At 46.5% G+C, this 18,514-nt stretch overlaps 3 protein-coding genes across 4 annotated transcripts; 2 read left to right on the top strand and 1 right to left on the bottom strand.

The window, feature by feature from the left end:
- The first annotated feature begins 297 nt into the window (after positions 1–297).
- On the top strand, positions 298–2,136 carry LOC108016678 (trypsin). Of its 2 annotated transcripts, none has more exons than XM_017083396.4 (3): positions 298–1,128; positions 1,184–1,454; positions 1,765–2,136. In XM_017083396.4, exons 1-3 carry the CDS (start codon positions 815–817, stop codon positions 2,134–2,136), a joined length of 957 nt encoding a protein of 318 aa, XP_016938885.1. In that variant the 5' UTR covers positions 298–814. The 2 variants fall into 2 exon arrangements, with proteins under 2 accessions (XP_016938885.1, XP_016938887.1); XM_017083398.4 differs by having other exon boundaries at positions 1,005–1,132.
- Positions 2,137–15,167: 13,031 nt separating this feature from the next.
- a6 lies at positions 15,168–17,413 on the top strand. The gene is made up of 2 exons (XM_017083532.4): positions 15,168–15,509; positions 15,570–17,413. Exon 2 carries the CDS (start codon positions 15,573–15,575, stop codon positions 16,836–16,838), a length of 1,266 nt encoding a protein of 421 aa, XP_016939021.2. The 5' UTR covers positions 15,168–15,509; positions 15,570–15,572; the 3' UTR covers positions 16,839–17,413.
- Positions 17,273–18,472, bottom strand: LOC108016770 (alpha-ketoglutarate-dependent dioxygenase alkB homolog 7, mitochondrial). The gene is made up of 3 exons (XM_017083535.4): positions 18,086–18,472; positions 17,864–18,031; positions 17,273–17,799 (listed from the first exon to the last, which is right to left on the bottom strand). Exons 1-3 carry the CDS (start codon positions 18,320–18,322, stop codon positions 17,545–17,547), a joined length of 660 nt encoding a protein of 219 aa, XP_016939024.2. The 5' UTR covers positions 18,323–18,472; the 3' UTR covers positions 17,273–17,544.
- Between the last annotated feature and the right edge of the window lie 42 nt (positions 18,473–18,514).

Below are 18,514 nucleotides of genomic sequence, written 5' to 3'. Positions count from 1 at the left end.
GAAAAAAAAATAAATATGGCCAAATGTTAAAATCAGTGACACTTTATAACATTATAATTATTTTAGCCTTTATCATATTTAAGCTTGGCAATAATATCTTTTAAATGTATAAAGCAGAGAAGTGCTAGCAATTTTAATGCGGAACCAGTGTTCGCCGCCGGCAAAAAGCTCAAGGAGCAGCTCAGGGTCCTTGGAACTGCCTGCTGAGACCCAATCGACTACCAGATGCCGAGCACCAACCATCAACCGAGCATGCCCATGGTGCGCTGGTGAGTTTGGCTGGGGAAAAAGAAAGGTCTTGTAAATTATTGCAAAAAGCAGGCTGCAAATTAATGATAACGACCCGGTCGACACCTTCACCCCGGTCGTCGAATGCCTTCCAAACGTCGTGCCTCCCATACGAGACTTCCGGAAAGGAAGAGAAAGGGAAGGCTGCGACTTAAGTGACATGAAACAAGCAACTACTTAGTGGCAAGGGTATGTCTACCAGGGAGCGGGAAAAAACTTGACAACGCAGTATGTGTGGTTTCTCGACTCCTGAACAGTGCCAAATGCAATTCGCCGCTATAGCTGGGCTGCGGCTTAGTTGGAGCCCCAGGATAAATAAATACTTCCTGTTGCTTCACACGCACACTTTATGGTACTACAAGTTATTTATGAAGGCGACTTTTTCATCAGTTTATCAGATAGCTGAAAACGCTATCTTCCAGTGACAGTGCGTCGTCCAACCCCTCAGCCTTAATGGTCCCCATTTTGGTATGAAACATTGGAGCTTTGTCGTTTGCAGTCAGATTTGTATAGAAAATGATTCAAAATGAGTCCGTCCAAATTCTTTGTGTGCTTTTTGCTAATTTTTGTAAAGTCAGAGCTGGTGCCGGAATTGAACACGACACAACTGCAAGATATGCCGCTCCAAGATCCAGAGAGTCCAGAGAAGGATCCGAAACCCTCGGACTTTCAATTCCTAATTACAGGCGGATATCGGCCCAAAACAAACAAACTGGTCAAATATGTGGTTTCGTTGCGATTGGGCAAGTCCAAGAAGTTCTTCGGGGATAACCACTTTTGCGCCGGTGCGATCTTTAGCCCACGGGCCATTCTAACAGCGGCTCACTGCCTATATTCCAAGTGAGTATGTAGTATACTTATAGCTATAATACACCAATATAATGTACATGCGAAGTCGCCGCAAGCTGATGCCCAAGAAGTTGACGGTCATCGCTGGGACGCCAAAGAGGCTGGTGAAAAGCGGTTCTACACAGATTGTTCAAGCCCAAAAACTCATTCCGCACCCTAAGTACAAGAAGGGCAAATCGCAGAAATATGACATTGGTATTGTGCTGATGAAGGATGATCTCGATCTAGGGGGCTCTGCCGCCAGTATACCTCTGTATAATAAGGCTCCGGTGGCCGGTGTCGAGTGCAGCATCGTTGGCTGGGGAACGGTTATACAGGTTCGGCCCTACATACAGAATAATTAAAAACGGAATACAAGAATACAAAATGGAATATACAAGATTAATAGATCTAAACTTGAGAACTCGTCTTCTCTCTAATTCGAGAAGAAATGTTCTTAAAACCAAGACGAAAGTGTTCTTGATTTTTGTTTTTCGATATGAAGTTCTTTGAAATAGAAATGAAGGTAGTCTTATTTCGATTTTTAGTATTTGAGATAAAATCGATCTTGGCTCACTTCTCAAATTTGTTTTCTGAGTGTACTTGTCTATCCATTTATCAATCCTATCTCACTCCTTTTCGGTTTAGTTCGGCCCACTTCCGGATGAGGTCATCAATGGCGATGTGAAAATCCTGCCAGACTCCTTCTGCCGAAAGCAGCTGGGCTGGAGCAACTCGGGCATGCTCTGCGCCAATGACCAGACCAACACCGAGGTGGACAGCTGCCAGGGTGACTCGGGCGGCCCGCTCATCTGTGACAACAAGGTGACCGGCATCGTGTCCTTCGGCACGGGTTGCGGCGAACCCGATTCGGCTGGAATCTACACCGATGTCTACCACTTTCGGGAATGGATCAACGAGAACTCCTGCCCCCGGACCATATATCCGATTCGCACCCTATTGATCCTGATGCTGCAGCTCCAACTGGCCTTTCTGGCCAGAGTTACGGGTGTATCCTAGCGCCTAGTGCCTGCTAGGACATCATTCAACAGGCAGTTAGTGCAACAAACTACTAAGTTATCGAGTCATCCAGCGAGCAGCAGCCTGAAAACCTCCAAACCTGCAGGCGACAAACCAAAATTGACTAAAACCAGCGGCCATGGCCTGTCATCCGTGGACATGGACGTGGATGTGGATGTGGATGTGGACGTGGATGTGGATGTGAAGGCAGGTAGCGATGGCGGTGGACATGCGAGTACGAATGCGAGGCCGATGGCAAATGGCGAGTGTGGAGGAGAACGGAGAATGGCGAAATGTGGTGCCAACCGCGCCATTACCCGCGCACACATGCACACACACGCACTGGCCGTAGAGTGGGTGGGACAACGGTTTATGGTTACGCTGATGCTGATGCAGATCCACATTCACATCCACTGTTTGTGACAGCAATTATCGCATCACGACCAGGGGAATCCTCCTGTCCTCCAGCCAACTAACCGACCACCCACTCATCCACACAGCCATCCCGGCCACACGGCATATCAAGCAGCGAAGACAATATGCAACAATTCGCGTTGGTTAATTTTGGTCACTCGCCAACTGTTGATTAGACCAATTAGGGGCAACCAATTAGGTGGCCTGGTCCAGATTATAGGAAGCTCTGCGCCAGAAAACTGGGCCAGTGGAATGGCCTTTGGATTGGGATGCAAGGTGACCAGACCAGCGTAGTTTCCTGGTCTTTTAGCTCCATACGAATCTCGGGTGGAAATCAGTGCGGAAGCATGTTGATTTGATATCAGAGCAATGCAATTAGTAATCGCACACGCACACTCCAATCACTCGCACATATAGTAGGATTGAAAAAGCCAAGAGACGGGGAGACCTCAGCAACACAAGTCACGAACGTGTTTCGTCCCCAGCAAGGGATGCTCCATGCTCCATGCTCCATGCTCCGGGCTACAGGCTCCAAGATCCAAGCAAGGCCATTGTGGAACAGCCTCGACGATAGACGAGCGGCAAAGGCAAAACAATGTTGAATTGATGTGGGACTCCAAGGGACTCCGAGGGACCACAGTCAGAAGCAGGAGCACACCCAGGCCAGACACATATTTACAGACATTCAGGCATTCGCAATCAGGTTTGTCATTTCACAGTCGTATTGTGTGCTGTTCAAGTGTTCATAATGAATTTAATCGCGTATGTTTATTGCTCACTTTGCCATGGCTGCTCTGCCACGTCCTGTTGCCCAGTCAGCTCCTCCGTGGACCCCAAACCCAAACCAAACCAACAAGTTGTTGTTTTCTTAGCCTCATGGCGGCGTCGACACTTTATCATTTTGTCACGCTTCTTGTTTACCAAGTTGGTTCGTCAGCGCCCTCGTTCTTCTGCATATTGATTTAGCATTGTTGTTTCCGTTGTCCCACACATGTGTGTGTATATGTCCAAGTCCTGCTCCTGGAATGTCCTGCTCTAGCTCCTCCTGCTGCTCTGTTTTTACGCTGGCAGCAGTAAATTGTTTGCATATATTAGACACATGCCTAAAATTGCATTTCAAGGGAAGTTCATTTGAGAATAATTGCAGTTAAACTTGTCATCGTAGTTGTGTGATTCTTCTTCGTATCTACAAGATAATCCAGGAACTAGTCTTCCTTCAAATAACAAGTAAAAACAAGAAAAAGAACTTTGTAAAATTGGCATTAACTATAATGTAAAAAAGAAAGTTATTCACGAGTTTATACAATTAAATTATTTTTAAAAAATGGAATTGGTATCGAGTTCGTAAAATAACTTTTATAATATATACTTATTTGTTGGTATTAAGAAAAGCGAAAAAAAACTTCACTTGTTAGCCTAGTTAAACTGACAATTTCTGGAGTTCCGGTTAACAAGTTATGGCTATCAAAGACTCGATTTCCATACGAATTGGGGAGTTTTACTCTTGTCGGGCAATCACGCACAGCCCCAAACAGGCGGATCCAGTGCCAGGAATGCGGTAGTTGGCAGGAGATTCGCCCTTCCTCTGCACCATTGCATTATGTGAATAGTGAAACAGCTTGGCACAACCTACTAGCTCTGGTCGTTCAACCCCGGCAACCGGACCATGTGACCATCGGCCAGGTACACATGGACCGGAGTGCGAGTGTCCGAGCCGTACAAGCGGCTTATTCGCGGCACAGCAGGACTCGCGCCTGCTGACAAATCGACGGCTAAGCTGCAACGTCAACACGTCGACCACAAGCACGGACCAACCCACCCGGATTTGGACTCGGATCCGGACCAGCGCAGGGCACGCGTTCCTCCTTGCCAGATCCAAACCGTACCGAAATCACTATCAATTTGCGTTTGTAAATACATTTTAATGGCATTTCAAAGTGAGGCTGAGTTGATCCCTGAGCACCGCTTGGCTAACCCATCCTGGCCAACCAAACCGCCTCCCCAAAGGCTTCGCCGCGTTCAGCTCATCCCACTATAGTAATCAATTTGAACATTTAGGCGGAAAGCATCCTCTGATGTGGATGTGTGTGGGGAAGGGGGGGTGGGGTATTGTAGTGGTATGGGGGTTCCAATGACACCGGAAATTCAAACTACTTCCTGTTTGGCGGTGGCATTCGTTAGCCGTGTTTCATTTTCGCTGGGATTTGCTTTGGTCTGACGGATGATGGCTTGGCCTGCGATTTGATTTGTTTTCATTGTAACGAGCCTTTTATTAGCTCCACTGCCAAAGCTTCCCATCTCCCCCACGTCCTCACATCCTACGTTACCCGTTCCCTGTTCCCTGTTCCCGATCCCAGCCCATTTCATCCCATCATGGCTGTTATATTGGCTCTATTGTTGTTTTTGCTGCTGTGTCGTTGTGGCCCTGTTCGTTAAATGCAAACACCAAAAGGGTTTTCAAAAACAACAATCAACCAGCAGTCCTCTCCCGGATTCCCCTCAGTTCCACCAACCACCCATCAGTCCGACCATCCGCAGTCCAATCGCCCAGTCGAAAACCCCCACCGCTTTGGGTAGGAGTGATGGGCGGGAAGTTAGGGGAAGGATGGGCAGGATGGGAAGGACAGGAACGCCAGCGGCAGGCAACCCGTTTTCGATTCTGTTTGCCCAACACTGGCGGGCCACAGTGACGGGTATCTAACCAGGAATAGAATGCTGAACAATATGCCTGACCAAATCGATGGTATCAAATGGAACCATAAGATATATATTTTTTTTAAAAGAATCATTTGAGCTAAGAATGTATTAAGGTCTTTCAAGAAATTTTCAAGGCTCTGTTGAATAATTCTAAATTCTATATTATAGCAATTTGAGTTTATTGTGCTAGCACATTTAAAGTTTACTCGGACAATTTAATTAATTTGACATATTTTATTAAATGAATTTACGTATATCCGAATGTGTATCACAACAATTGACCTCCTTGTAAGAAAATAAGAATAAAAATAAGAATTATTTCTACAAATATTATAGAAATCGGTTTAAGATAATCAAAATGATTTTTTTAAATAGGAATTTCCGTTCTCACAGATATTTTAAAGTCAGGTGCTAGTCAAGTACCCCGTGCAGTATGCTTTTTTAATTGTCTGACATTTCGCGTGTGCCTGTGTGTGTGCCTCCCTGTATGTGTGTGTGTGTGAGAGAGCGGATGGGTGCTAGTGTCGGTGCGGGTGTGACTGTATGTGTGTGCTCGTTATTGTCAGTCTGTAGCAAAGCGATTTGCATACAAATTTGGCACGAAGTGTAAATATTTAAGCAGATACAAAGTGTGAGTATTAAATTTTTGATACTAATTAATTATGCATGTGTAAATTTTGCAATGAAAATTATTATAACGCCATATTTCGGCTGTAACGAACGCACTTTCGCCCGAAAATCAAATCAAATGTTTGACAAACAAGAATCGGAATCGGGAACAAAAACCCGATTACACCCGCTGAATTTGAATTTTGCAACAGGATTTTGTGTTTATCAATGCAATCGCACACTCAACCGGACTTTTTGATTTTATTAGTTATTGGCTATTGTTCGAATACCTGTTCTAATTATGTAATTGGATAAAGCAAGTCATCCAAATCCGGTCGACCTGTGGTGATCCCACAGTCAGAGGATTTCAGATTACAGACTGGGATTCAATTTCAACATTCAATACTCTCCAACCGAGAAGAGCTCAGGACACAACACTTGGAAAGCAATAATATCAAAACATTAGGTGCGAACAAAACGAGCAAACAAATAGACAAACATGCTGGGAAATCGAACAAAGCCGGGGATACAATGTAACTAACGCGTCGAATGGAAGGACTCAAGTTGATTGGGATCGGGATTGAGGCAGGGGTTAAATTGAAAGTGGGAAATGCCAAAGCTTAGGCAGGGCAGACAAAGCAGTTCGCAAAAAGGATATCAAACAAGAAATTCTATTAAAACTTTTTTACTTTAGCCTTGCACCCCCTATTCCGTAAGTGTTCAATTCAAAAGCCAAATATACCAATAAATAATTTACTACTCCTACAGTCGCCGCCGCAGAGCTCCTTTGTCCGCATACTTAAAGCACATTAGCCGCTGCCCCCGACCAAATCCACGTCCAAGTCGAAGACCAAACCCGCAGGAACAGAAGCAGGCAGAGCGATGATAGCTCTAGCCACAGATGATGATGGGAGTGAAGAAACATCCTACGGAACCGACCACTACGTACCCATTACCGATTGCTCTACACACAAAACAAAAACTTACCAATATAATAGTTACGAACGAAATAGTTACAAGAAAATACGTATACAATTTAATGAAATCTTACTATTTGCTAGTAACCAAAGTCAATTGTACCCATAAAATACTATTTGACCGCCTGCCGAAGACAACCCGGCTCTACCCTACAGGCTACTGGCCAAGAATCTGTCTGCGAAAGTGTAATCTATGGACCAGACCACTGCAGACTATTTGTATTAATTTGTTGTTGGTGACTGTGTTGCTGGGGCGGCATGGCGACCCCACAACTACAACGCGCTATTAAAAACGAAGGGGGAGCAGCCTCGAAAAATGCGACCCGACCGAGGCACTGAGGCACCGAGGCCGCGCAAACAGTTTAATAGAAAAGTTCCAAAAAGCAAGTGGAGAGGAGGGTAATCCTCGCCAGGGGCCGATACCGATGCAGCACCTGATGGATGCAGATGATGTTGATGCTGCTGTTGTTGCTGCTGCAGAATGCGTGTGGAGAAACCCGTGGCCAGCTTAATTGTTTTCAATTAACAAGCAAATTGGATGTTTTTTGTCTGCATGGCACAGGCAACCTCAGCCCTTTGATGAATTAAACAACATTATTTTATCTTCGTTACCGAAAGCAAAGTAGCCAATATTACATCTCAGAAAAGACAAATAAGAAATATTTCATCCAGGAATACCTGGATAAAAATAACCCATTGGTATAGCTGTAAATGTTTTATATAATCTTCATTTTGATTTCAAGTTATTTGCGTTCTTTTACATTTTCCATTGAATAAATCAGCATAAATGATGTGATGAAAAATAGAAAACCCAAAAATAGATTCGAGGCAAACATCACCGGCCCATTATGGCAATCACTGGAACTCGGAGCAGCTATTAAGCGAAGCATAACGGATAACGGAGAACTTGCAAAGCGTTTCATCCAATTAGAAAGAGTAGTTTCATTGTTAATTGCTCCATCAGAGCATCTGCCGACGGATGGAGACGGAGGACAAAGACGTGAACTTGGCTGAGGCAGCTTTCCAACTTTTGCCCGGCGAAGAGCGCATACCCAATGAGTTGTAATTAACTTTATCCGAAAATCTTTGCCGCCAAGGGTTTGGATGAAGGATGGAAGCTGGCCAATGAGTCAGTCACCCAGCCAACGGATGGCCGATGGTGTCCGCATCAGGGAAACTTGGCACCGCTCAAGTGTTGTCGTTTTTATCAAGTTAAGTAGCCAGAGTTGTTGCCGGCAAAAAGCTCGTCGGACTCGGATTTGGACTCTATTAAAAATGCCCTAATTTATGGCCGCTTTATGTGGATGCTCGTCTCTTAGCAAAGAAATCCTTTCCGATATCGTGGTATATCCTGTTAAGCGAGTAAAGGATGAAAGGCTGGTCACTTGAGGCGTTTGAGCACAAACACCACCACCACCACCACCATCATCACCACCACCACCATAAAATCAACCACCCTTTGTCCGTGTTAGCCTCTGCTTGTTTTGCCTTCAGACATTTCCTCCTTTGGCTCATTCTTGGCCATTGTTGTTGCCGGATCTGTTTCCTGATTATTTTTGTAATTGTTGTTTAAGTTGTTGTGGCTACATCAACCGCAATTCCTTCTTTCTTAGCGGAGCCGTTTTGGGCGTGATTTAATTGAAATCAATTAGCGGTAATGAGTGGTCATTAAGTTGGCTTAGTGGCTTAGTCCTTTCTCAAATTCGTCAGTTCATTCGGTTTTTTTACGCTCCAACCATGTTAATTCAGAACTTTTCTATTCGTTAGCTGGGGATAATATATACAGAAACTTGGGCCAAACAGACTCATGAGTTCGTTCGAGGTCTGTTTAAATAGAATTTAATGCAAATTGAACGCAAACTTTTGCAAATACATTTCAATTAGAAAGTGGACCCCCGAATAAAGGGGGGAACCGCATGCTTCCGCCGAAGTAATCACTAACAATAACAAATTAACTGGGCCGCCAGTGAACTCCAAAGTCCCAAACCCCATACCATTCCATATACCAGAGCCACACAAACGGCCGCAAGTCCAGCTCACATATTAAATGAAGGCATAACATTTGCCTTCCACAAAACTCAACCCAAAGTATTCCCCTCCTGGCAGGCTGATAAGGACGATGAGGATGAGGTTGGAGCGTTGTGAAAATGGCGGATGAACAGTTGGTTGGTCGCACTTAAAAGTGCACGGCCCAACGTGGGGAAGGACTCTGGAAGACGAAGGACGAGCGCAACTTTTTAACTAGGTTTTTAGCGTTGCCTATTTCGGTACGGTATAGTACAGTATGGTATAGTGGCCATGGGGTAGATGGCTCAGTGCGGTTGGCTCAGTGTCGCTCCACTTGGCAAAACGTTACATCCTCTGCTTTGTCGACATTCATGCCAGCCCTTTCGTTTTTTTTTCTTTAAATTGTTTTGCTGTTTATTGCAAAATTACACAAAAACAATGCACGTTGATGAAGACGCAGAAACAGAAGCTGAGCAAGAAAGTAGAGTCAACTTGGAAAACCGAAACTTGGATACTCTAGTAGGCCCATTAAGCAATTAGTGATTTCAAAAGACTTTAGTGCTTTAGTGATTTCTTTATCATATAAACCATCTCTAGAATCAACCAGCAAATAGAAATACTATACAAGTTGGTAAACATAGAAAATTATCCATGTACATTGTTCTTGAATTGAGAAGATTCGTTCTTAAAAGTCTAACTCAGATGAGAACGTCAGAATTTTCTCTGTGTAGTTCTACCATTAAACATCTAAAACAAGCTAATATTTTATCTTATCAAGCACCTTCTGCTAATTCCTAAATCCCTAACATTGTTTCAATTTGGAATACCCTTTAAAAAGGGTATTAAATACAGAAGGCAACCAGCAGACGAGACGGCCAAATGATGATGATGATGGTGATTGTGATTGTGATGACGTTGGTTGCGATGTCGAAGAGGAAAGCACAGAGTACCCAAGCAAAGCAAAAGCAAAAGCCCCAAAACAAAAGAGATAACTGTGTGGGCTGGTGGGCCAGTAGTCATAGTCATAGTCTCATACTCAGTGCAACTGCAGGCCAGCAGAAGAGCAGCAGAAGCAGCAAAATCAGCCAACGCAGCAGCACAAAATAAAAACTTTCCGAAATGGGAAAACTTTTTTCCTCAACGAGGACACACAGGCAGGACACTGAGGACGGATGGAGAGGGTCGCGGAACGACCAGTAACGAGCCAAGTTGAAATATCTTTATTGTGTATCAAACCATTTGTATTAATTAGAAGCGGTAGCGCCAGCAAAATAATTACAACAATGCAGAGGGAAGCAAAGGAAGTAGCCGATTGCTCCGTCCGGTTGCAGAAAAATATGAAGTCAAGCCATGAAGTGGAGCTACACTGGGCATGTAAATACATGGCCAACTCGACCTCTACCGGCCCCGGTAGTCACCAGTTCCTCTAACGCAACCGAAAACTGGGCCCATTCCTCAAGAATAAAAAAAAAAAAAGACGACTGGAAAATAAAATGGAGCTTTTGAGTACCCAACCAGGGAATAATGGTGGTGGGTGGCCCAATATTGAATCCAAAGCAGCCAGCGGAAATACAAGCCGGGTGATAATAAACTTATTTACTGCATAGTTTATGTACTGCAGATATCACTCATACGACATGGTGCCCTGGTGCACATTTAACATGCACCCTGCTGTAAAATGCGATACGGCTACAAGTTGCGAAAACGAAACGAACTCCGCCGGCGAAGCCCTGAACAAGTTAATGCGAGCACTCCCTCAATCGCACAAACACATCATCCCCCCATACCCATCTCTCGACTGGGTATAGGGATATAGATATGGGACTTGGGCTTGGGTTCGGCTTGGGGTTGGGGTGTGTTTTCCGTATCGAATAGACACATGATATACACAACTATACTGAAATATAAGTACGTACAAGCATAATGCGATCGTAAAAAGGCTTTTCATTGCGAGCATAAAGTATTAAGCTACTTTGCAGCATCTTTGCATGCATTACCAAGGATAATACACAGACAAACGTCGCAGGCCTGCTGAAGTGCCACTCCCACTCCCGCCCACACACACACTGGCAAACGGAATCACGTATCCCCCATCCAGATTAGCACAAGTATATGCAGTCGGGCCCAGCTTCCCCTTGGAGCTGCACCTCCCTGAGAAGACTTCCCGTCCAGAAATCTTTCTCCGTAACCGATCCAGCGAGGACAACTCGCGAAATTGAATCTGCCGAGGAAAATGAAATTGCCATTAGCTCGGCGGGTTGGCAAGTGGATGTGAGGATGTGAGGATGACAGGTTGGTAGGATGGGAGGACTAAGACCATAGCCGAAAGAAAACAACAAACCGAATTTATGAAATACTTTGCTGTCCCATCCATGGCATTGCCAGTGTGTTCCACTCGATTCACTTACGGACGGATGCATTTACAAGCGCTTCGGCAAGTGGCCAAAGGATATTTTATTGCCACGTCCTTGTGGTCAACTATGGAGTAAGACCCTAAGTAGAAGCGCCATCCCCCACCAGACTTGCATATGGACAGAAGGATTGCCACATATGGATATGTATAAATACATTTTGGTCGCCGCGGCTTGCTTGTTTATTTTGGCAGCGACTTCAGAGTCTGGTTTCGTTTTCATTTTCAGTTAACTTGACTCCTACCTCACACCATTACCCATCCATCGCACCATCAGCCATGCCTGCACGCACCAGACACCCAACCACCCATCCAGCCATACATATCCTGGGCAGGACACCCACGCACACTCGGCCGGCGACATTTTCGTTTTGGCATTTCGCATGCAATTTGCGGTTCATTGATTCGGAAGTTTTCCCATTTAACTTAAGCCTCTTTAACAATCCTATTGACGCAAATTTCTACTTACCGTTGCCCGGGCACTTGCCGCAGTGGAACCAATGATACCACCGATGCCGATGTAGATACGGAAACGGAACAGATGCCTTTGCAAAGTGCTTGTGCCCACCGCAGGTACCCTACCTTTGATACCTTTGATTGTCGTTCACCTCAGTGTCCACTTAGTCCAAGTATTTCCACACAGGGAACAAAAATTTATAAGATATGATGATCATTTTGATTAAATTCAGTATTCAGTATTCTGTATAGATCAATAGAGTTTCAATTCTATCTAGATAAAAAAAGAGAACAAAAATTATAAATTCTATCTAGATACGGGGAGTACCTTTTTGAAAAAATGGATATGGAAATGATGATCATTTTGATAAAATTCAGATTAAATGCTGTTTAGATACGGAGAGTATCACTTTGATATGTTCGCCATCTTGCTTTTTGCTATCTTTTTCTATCCTTTGTAAATTTAACATGCGAATATTAAATGATCCTAACGTGATTTTCTTTCTGTGCACTAATGAGGATGAAGGATGGAAATGGTCTCGATAATTATAATAATGTCAATGGACAATGGGTGGAAGCTGCCCTTCAGATGTCATCGCTACTGTCACGCAAGGAGTCATTTAGTGAAAGCGGAGACGAAAAGCCCCTTGATCTGGCTAACAAAGGAGTTCCCAAAGTTAATGAATGAAGGAAGTATGATTGTGGCAGTGCTTTGCAGTGATTTGCAGTACGTTTTCCTATATGTCGGAAGAATAAACTGTCCCACATTTGTGAAGCGGATGTACACGCGAACTGCTTATGGAAACGGAAGACACAGAGGAGAAGGGGCAGCTCCCAGGAGGATCATCAAAGTAACCGATGTACTTTCGTCTTTCCAGGCGGCAGGCACATTAGCAACAGCATTCACTATCAGCATCATCGATGAGCTGGCCATCAGGGAACGAAGAAGGAGCAGCAGCAGCAGAAGCACCAGAAGCAGGAGCCAGAGTTGCAAGGACATGGAGCGACTAGCCGGATTGGATGCCAAAGGAGCAGTAAACCAAAGCGCTGTTCCCAAGGACAGGTGCAATGTGCAATCTTTTGGTATTTTGTTGGCTTTGCACATTTGGCGTAATGCCAAAACACAATAAAAAATTGAGCGGGTGGATGAGGATGAGGATGCGGATAAGGATGAGCAACTGGCGGAACGGGGGCGGAGAAACCGGAGGAGCTCTAAAGCAAAACAACTGCGGCAGACGGCGAAAACAAAAAGACAATGCCAACTTGACTCGACTCGACTCAACTCAACACCTGAGGAAGGCAAACACTTGAGGACGCGACGAGGCTGGCGGGCAACCCCTGTTTGCCGCCATCAGGACGATGAGCACCGGGAGGATGAGCAGCAAGGACGTGCATTCATTCAAATCGACTTGGGTGCCCTGCTCCTGCGCCTGCCTCCGCTCGACTGTTCAAAAGGAATTCATTTTAATGCAGGTCTCAGTCCTCAGCCAGGAAACATTTGCAGGCAGAGTCTGGCCTGGAAGACCTGCAAGGCGGACACGGGTTGGGGCGGGATTGGAGTCGGAGCTGGAGTCGGATGTCGGATCCAAAGCCAGGGGGAGTCGATTACGGGTGCGTGTGGTGCGCCAAGATGCGGCTGCCCCCTGCTCCCAGCTCCACACCTCGCGGATTTAAACGGCCAAAGTGCAATCCAGAAACACAACACAAACAGTCAAAGGGGCTGCAGCTGGCGCTGCAAGGAGTAAGGAGCTCGGAGTAAGGAGCACGGAGCCCGGAGTAAAGGGCACCAAGTACAGAGGTCCTCTGCTGGCAGCCAAACGCAAAGCGCCGGCTACAGTCAAGCCAAGTCAAGACCGAGTCTATAATTTCTGTTGTGGTTCCTGTCTATTGTCTATTGTCTCTCGGCACCCGGCTCCCTCCTCCATCACCAAGCGGGTCTCCTTCGCCAAGGGCAGCTCCTCTGTATACGTCTCCCTCTCCAGCTCTAGATCCCTTCCTTTGCTACTCTGTGAGCTGGGAAATGAGCCATTCGCGTGAATTACTGAAATCGGATCTTTCCCGCCTTCCCACGGGACTCTATTTGACTCGTGGGTGTTGCATTCTCTTAAAGCTGCCCGAAAGAAATGAATTTTAAATGATTAGCGATCCCCAGGATTTAGAATAACTAATTTGACCTCTTAGATTCATGAAAGCGTATTTAATTTTGAGATTCAGCAGTTTGCAACCCAGTGAAGATATTAAGATATAAGAAAATAAGATTCTTAATCAAGATTCTTCGCCGGTGGTATCTCTTTGTTTTTTAAGCTATAAGTCGAAACTGGCCCTCGTTTATTACAGTTTTAGTAAGACGGTTTCAATTATAAAAAGTTCCTGATGTTAGCTATTTATATGCTTTTGATAGGTTAAGGAAAGGTCATCCATAGCTCAAGAAATGGTTTTTCAAAGATGCATATCTCAACTTATATTGCTTAGGCCTCCCTTAGTATGATTACTTTTTAGTGTTTGTAAAGAGTTGTATAGAAAGCTATTTAGAAAATTTCGTTTGCTTACAGAAAGGAGTCCCGAAAATGTATTTCTAGAAAACCTAACTTGACTAATTTGACTCGGATCCCAAAGTGGCATATGTGCAACTAAAATCGGTCTGTTTAGTTCTCTATTAATTGATTAATGATGTAACTACTTCCTACAAAATGGTTTTTCATAATGGGATACATTTCTGGGGGCGTATTATACCTAACTAATCTAGTTTTGTTTAAATACATATTTTAGTTGTTTAAACTTCTGTTTAAATTATCCAGAAATTCGTCTTCACTTTTGAGCCTATCCTTATAGAACTGGAGCTTAATCCCTTAAACTCTCTAATCATCTACTTTAAAACTTAATTGTAATTTTCGGCTGAGGCCAATATAATTCGTATTGGGCGCTCGTAAAGCGCAGAAACTTCGAGTCCTGAGAGCATGTCTTTCGTCTGCTACATCCGTATCTGGAGGCGATGATCTGCCAACTGACTCCGTCCGAATTTGGGCACTTTCTTTTCGTTTCGGTCGTCGTGCGGATGCGGAGTGAAAGCTCCTGTTGGAATTGAGTGAAAGCTTTTCTAATACGAGCGCCTGCGCCAGTCGAGTGATTCTCAAAATAGTGGGTGGTGCCAAAATCAGCTTGAGTGTTTTTCTTACAAACGCGGAGTCTTTAATCTTTTACTTGCGGCATTGAATACTTTTATTACCGCCCATTTGCTCAGTCAATTTAGGCTTGATGGTGGTTAAACAGATATCTGAAATAGTCTTATAATTTATCAAATGATAAAAATGATATTGACTTCTATTGAAATATTGCACCAAATCTGAAATTATTCAAATTGCGCGCCAAACTAGCTAATTAAGTATCGACTTCGCGCATAAGCGACGTAGTGTGACCAGTGGCCGCCCATGGTTGCTCACGGGACTGACTATCGACGGTCGCGTTATCGATGTGTGGCGTTTATCGATGCAGTTTTATAAACAGAATTCTAAATTACAACAAAAGCGCACCCTGAGCAGCTGTCCCGTGGAAAAGCACCCATCTCGGCCAGCCCGCATCTCGTCATGTCCAGCGGCGGGAGGCGCAGCGTCTAATCCCGCGCCGCCGCCCCTGGAGGCGCTTTGCCCGCCACGCAATTATGCAAGTTGCTGCAGCGGATCCAACTGTACCGCTGCCTGTGGAAGAGCAAAAGGAGAAGGAGGAGGAGCCCCAGTGCCCGGTGCCCATGACTTGACCCCGACCCGGAGGCACCACCACCGCCGGCAGATCAGTCTACTCAATCGGTGAGCAGATGGCGACACGGTAGCCCACTGAGTCACGTAGACTAACCTTCCCAATTGTAGACCATGAACCAGAGACATTCCGAACCATTCTACATATCGCCGCGGTTGTTCGACAACAGGCGGCTCAAGCGGCGCCGCTGCCGGTGGATGGAACGCCTGCGGGAGCGCCAGCGGATTTGCATGGCCCAGATGCGCGCACAGGCAACAGTGATCACATCCAAGACTGACCGGTTGCAGCGGCGCCATGTGGCGGCCACCCTGCCGGCGGACGTGACCATTGACCTGCTGTCGGACGACGATGACGACGATCGGGAGGAGGCTGGACCTGGACCTGGACCATCCACTGCCGCTAGCCACAATCGCCTTCTGATACCCGCCCCCTTCGCTGTCGGCCAGCGACGTCCTAGAGTGGGCAGAAGGCAGGGTCGAGGCAGAGTCGGCACCCACTCGCAACTCTTAACCGAGAGCATCCTGATAACCAGCGACGACGAGTACAACGACCAGGAAGGCAGCAGCGGGGCCATGGCGCGCCCTCAGCTTTCCATGCGCTCGCCACCGCCCCTTGCACCGCTCACCCTATCGGAGACCATCGAAGAGGTAACCGTTTCGCTGGTGCCGCGCAACTCCACCACTGCCAACTGCCAGACGCGATTGTCCGGCCATCTCAAGCCCTGTCGAGCGCCCACGGCGGCCAGCAACGGAATGGTCATGGCCGGCGGAGGAGGAGGAGACGGTGGCGGTGGCAACGATACGAGCTGCTTCCTGGAGGTGGACGTAGGCGGTGGCATCACAGCCACGCTGCCGGACGAGACCACCGTGCACACGGTCATCGCCAATCGCATTTACGAGCTCTCGCTGAGCAAACTGCGCGAAGGACTGGCCTTCAGTGGAGCCCCGGAATACACGACCGACCTGCTGCCGGAACAGCTGCAGAAACTGTCGCCGGCACTGCGGGCCAAGGTGGCACCGCTGGTGGCCCCCTCGCCGCCCACGCCCATCTCCTTGAAACTGTCTAGCGACCTCAGCATATCACTGATCTCAGACGACGACGACTGCGAGAGCACCGGCCAACATGCCAACGGAGGAGGAGCAGGAGTCGGTACCGAGCTGGCGCATCCAGTCGTGGTGGCGGCGGCGGAGGCGCACGCTGCCGCCAAGCTGCTAAAGCAACAGCAGCCGCAGCTCTCGGTGGTGCAGCACCTGCAGTACGTGGGCGGAGGACTAGCTTCACCCGTGGCCCTGGCCCTTCCCGTGATGGCGACTGCGTCCTCGTCCGCTTCCGTTGTGGCTCTGCCGCTACAGCTGCCGCGACGCCGGAAGTTGGGATGAGCCCCTCACCTGGACAGCGTCCTGATGCACAGCCAGATCGAAGAACCCATCGCCATAATATCATTCCCAGAGCGTACGGCTCAGACTTTACCTAGCAGTGGCTAGTAGTAGTGCAAATATGAAGGTAGTTTAAGCGACAAAACATCACCGTTTCCCAGTAATCCTTGAATCCGCACCGAGTCATTGTACTTTTCCCTCTTTCCATATCCCATCTCACTCTTTTTCCCTTCAATCTCTTCCTGTCTCTGTCATTCTCATATTTTAAGCTTTAAATGAAACTAGACGACAACGTACAAAAGAAAGTAGAAAAGCATCAACACATATATTGAGAAACAAAATCACAAATTTTAAAAATTTAGAGGAGGGAATAGAAAATTTGAAAGCGAGATGTAAGGGAAGACGAACCCAATATTTATACCGTACAAGTAGTTAGATTAAGCTATACATTATGTACATTTTATTAGGTGGATAGTACTTGGGGGAATCACACAGTGTGTGATCCGTGTCAGTTCGCCGTCTGTATTACATTTAACTGATCACCAAATCGGAATAAATTTTCATTGTATATACCTGTACGATCATGTGACCTATACTTTTCCCCGAAAGAGCTGGAAACCATCAGGAACCAATGAAAAATCATGATATTAAGGATTGGATGTCATGGAAAGGACTTGAGGCAAGAAGCCATATTAAAATTGGATAATGTTTAGGGTTCGTTGCGACAAATGACAGAAACGCGTCGATGCCTTTCCACCAGACGTTCCTTAAACCAGGATTCTTCTCTGGCCAAGATTTCGTGCGTGAACTCGTAGCGCGCCAGGGCGCTCATTATGTAAAGGGAGAATCGTGGCAGCAGCACATCTGCGGATTGGCTCGCAGGATCAGGATCTTTGGTTACCCGCTTCAGTCGCATAACGCAATCGCTGAGCAGGCTGATGCCCGCGATGGTGTGGCCACAAAACTGTCGAATGAAATGGGAAATAAGCATTGTAGCTTGGTGCCCTGTTTGCAGTCCAACAACTCACCCGAGTACTGTCCACGTGCGGCTTGATCACTCCAAGCTCAGCCAGGTCTAGGATGTGGACAAAGGGCATAACCCGACCGCCGAAGGCGTCTATGGAGACGCGATCCAGCACAGCTTGGTTTTCGGGAGACCAATTCCTGCGTTCCATCTCGCGGTATCCATGAATCGCCTGTGAAGATGACATGAAGTAAACCCATAACCCATACCATTCAACTGTACCCACATCATCCCAGTGACTCGACTCGTAGGGCAAGCGGCTGATGTGAGGCTCGATTTCCCGAATGAGGACCTGTTCCTCCTCCTCCGTAACAAAGTTTCTGATGACCCGCATATTCGATTCGAACTGCCGTTTCTCAGAACTCGGCCATTGGCCGGCAAACTCCAGCAGGTGGAGGCTGCAAGTCCTGGAACCCGGGACCCGGTTTGCCAGGGGTACAGATAGTCGGCGCAGGACAATCATGTGCGTCACGGCACGTTGGTTGCGTCACCTGCACCTGTTTTTAAAGGACTTCCGCCCTGCTATCGATTGGATTCATTCGATAGGCAGTCGCTTGGCACTTTCACCAAGGATTCGGGATTCCCCGGCGACAGCAGTTGACAAGCGTCACGTACAACGCCAAGCAAGGCACTGTCGGAATGCAGGGATGCCAGG

The sequence above is a fragment of the Drosophila suzukii genome, chromosome X (assembly GCF_043229965.1).
Source record: "Drosophila suzukii chromosome X, CBGP_Dsuzu_IsoJpt1.0, whole genome shotgun sequence".
NCBI classification, from domain to species: Eukaryota; Metazoa; Arthropoda; class Insecta; order Diptera; family Drosophilidae; genus Drosophila; species Drosophila suzukii.
Note: the sequence above shows the minus strand (reverse complement) of the source record. Positions and strands in the feature narration are given on the sequence as shown.

Excerpts from the sequence above, each read along its gene's own strand:
- LOC108016678 (XM_017083396.4), top strand. The coding sequence starts at position 815 with ATGAGTCCGTCCAAATTCTTTGTGTGCTTTTTGCTAATTTTTGTAAAG. Across the intron at positions 1,129-1,183 it reads GCTCACTGCCTATATTCCAA|TCGCCGCAAGCTGATGCCCA; the intron begins GTGAGTATGTAG and ends GTACATGCGAAG. Across the intron at positions 1,455-1,764 it reads GCTGGGGAACGGTTATACAG|TTCGGCCCACTTCCGGATGA; the intron begins GTTCGGCCCTAC and ends TTTTCGGTTTAG.
- a6 (XM_017083532.4), top strand. The coding sequence starts at position 15,573 with ATGAACCAGAGACATTCCGAACCATTCTACATATCGCCGCGGTTGTTC.
- LOC108016770 (XM_017083535.4), bottom strand. The coding sequence starts at position 18,322 with ATGATTGTCCTGCGCCGACTATCTGTACCCCTGGCAAACCGGGTCCCG. Across the intron at positions 18,032-18,085 it reads AGTCGAGTCACTGGGATGAT|GCGATTCATGGATACCGCGA; the intron begins GTGGGTACAGTT and ends TCATCTTCACAG. Across the intron at positions 17,800-17,863 it reads CGCACGTGGACAGTACTCGG|TTTTGTGGCCACACCATCGC; the intron begins GTGAGTTGTTGG and ends TTCATTCGACAG.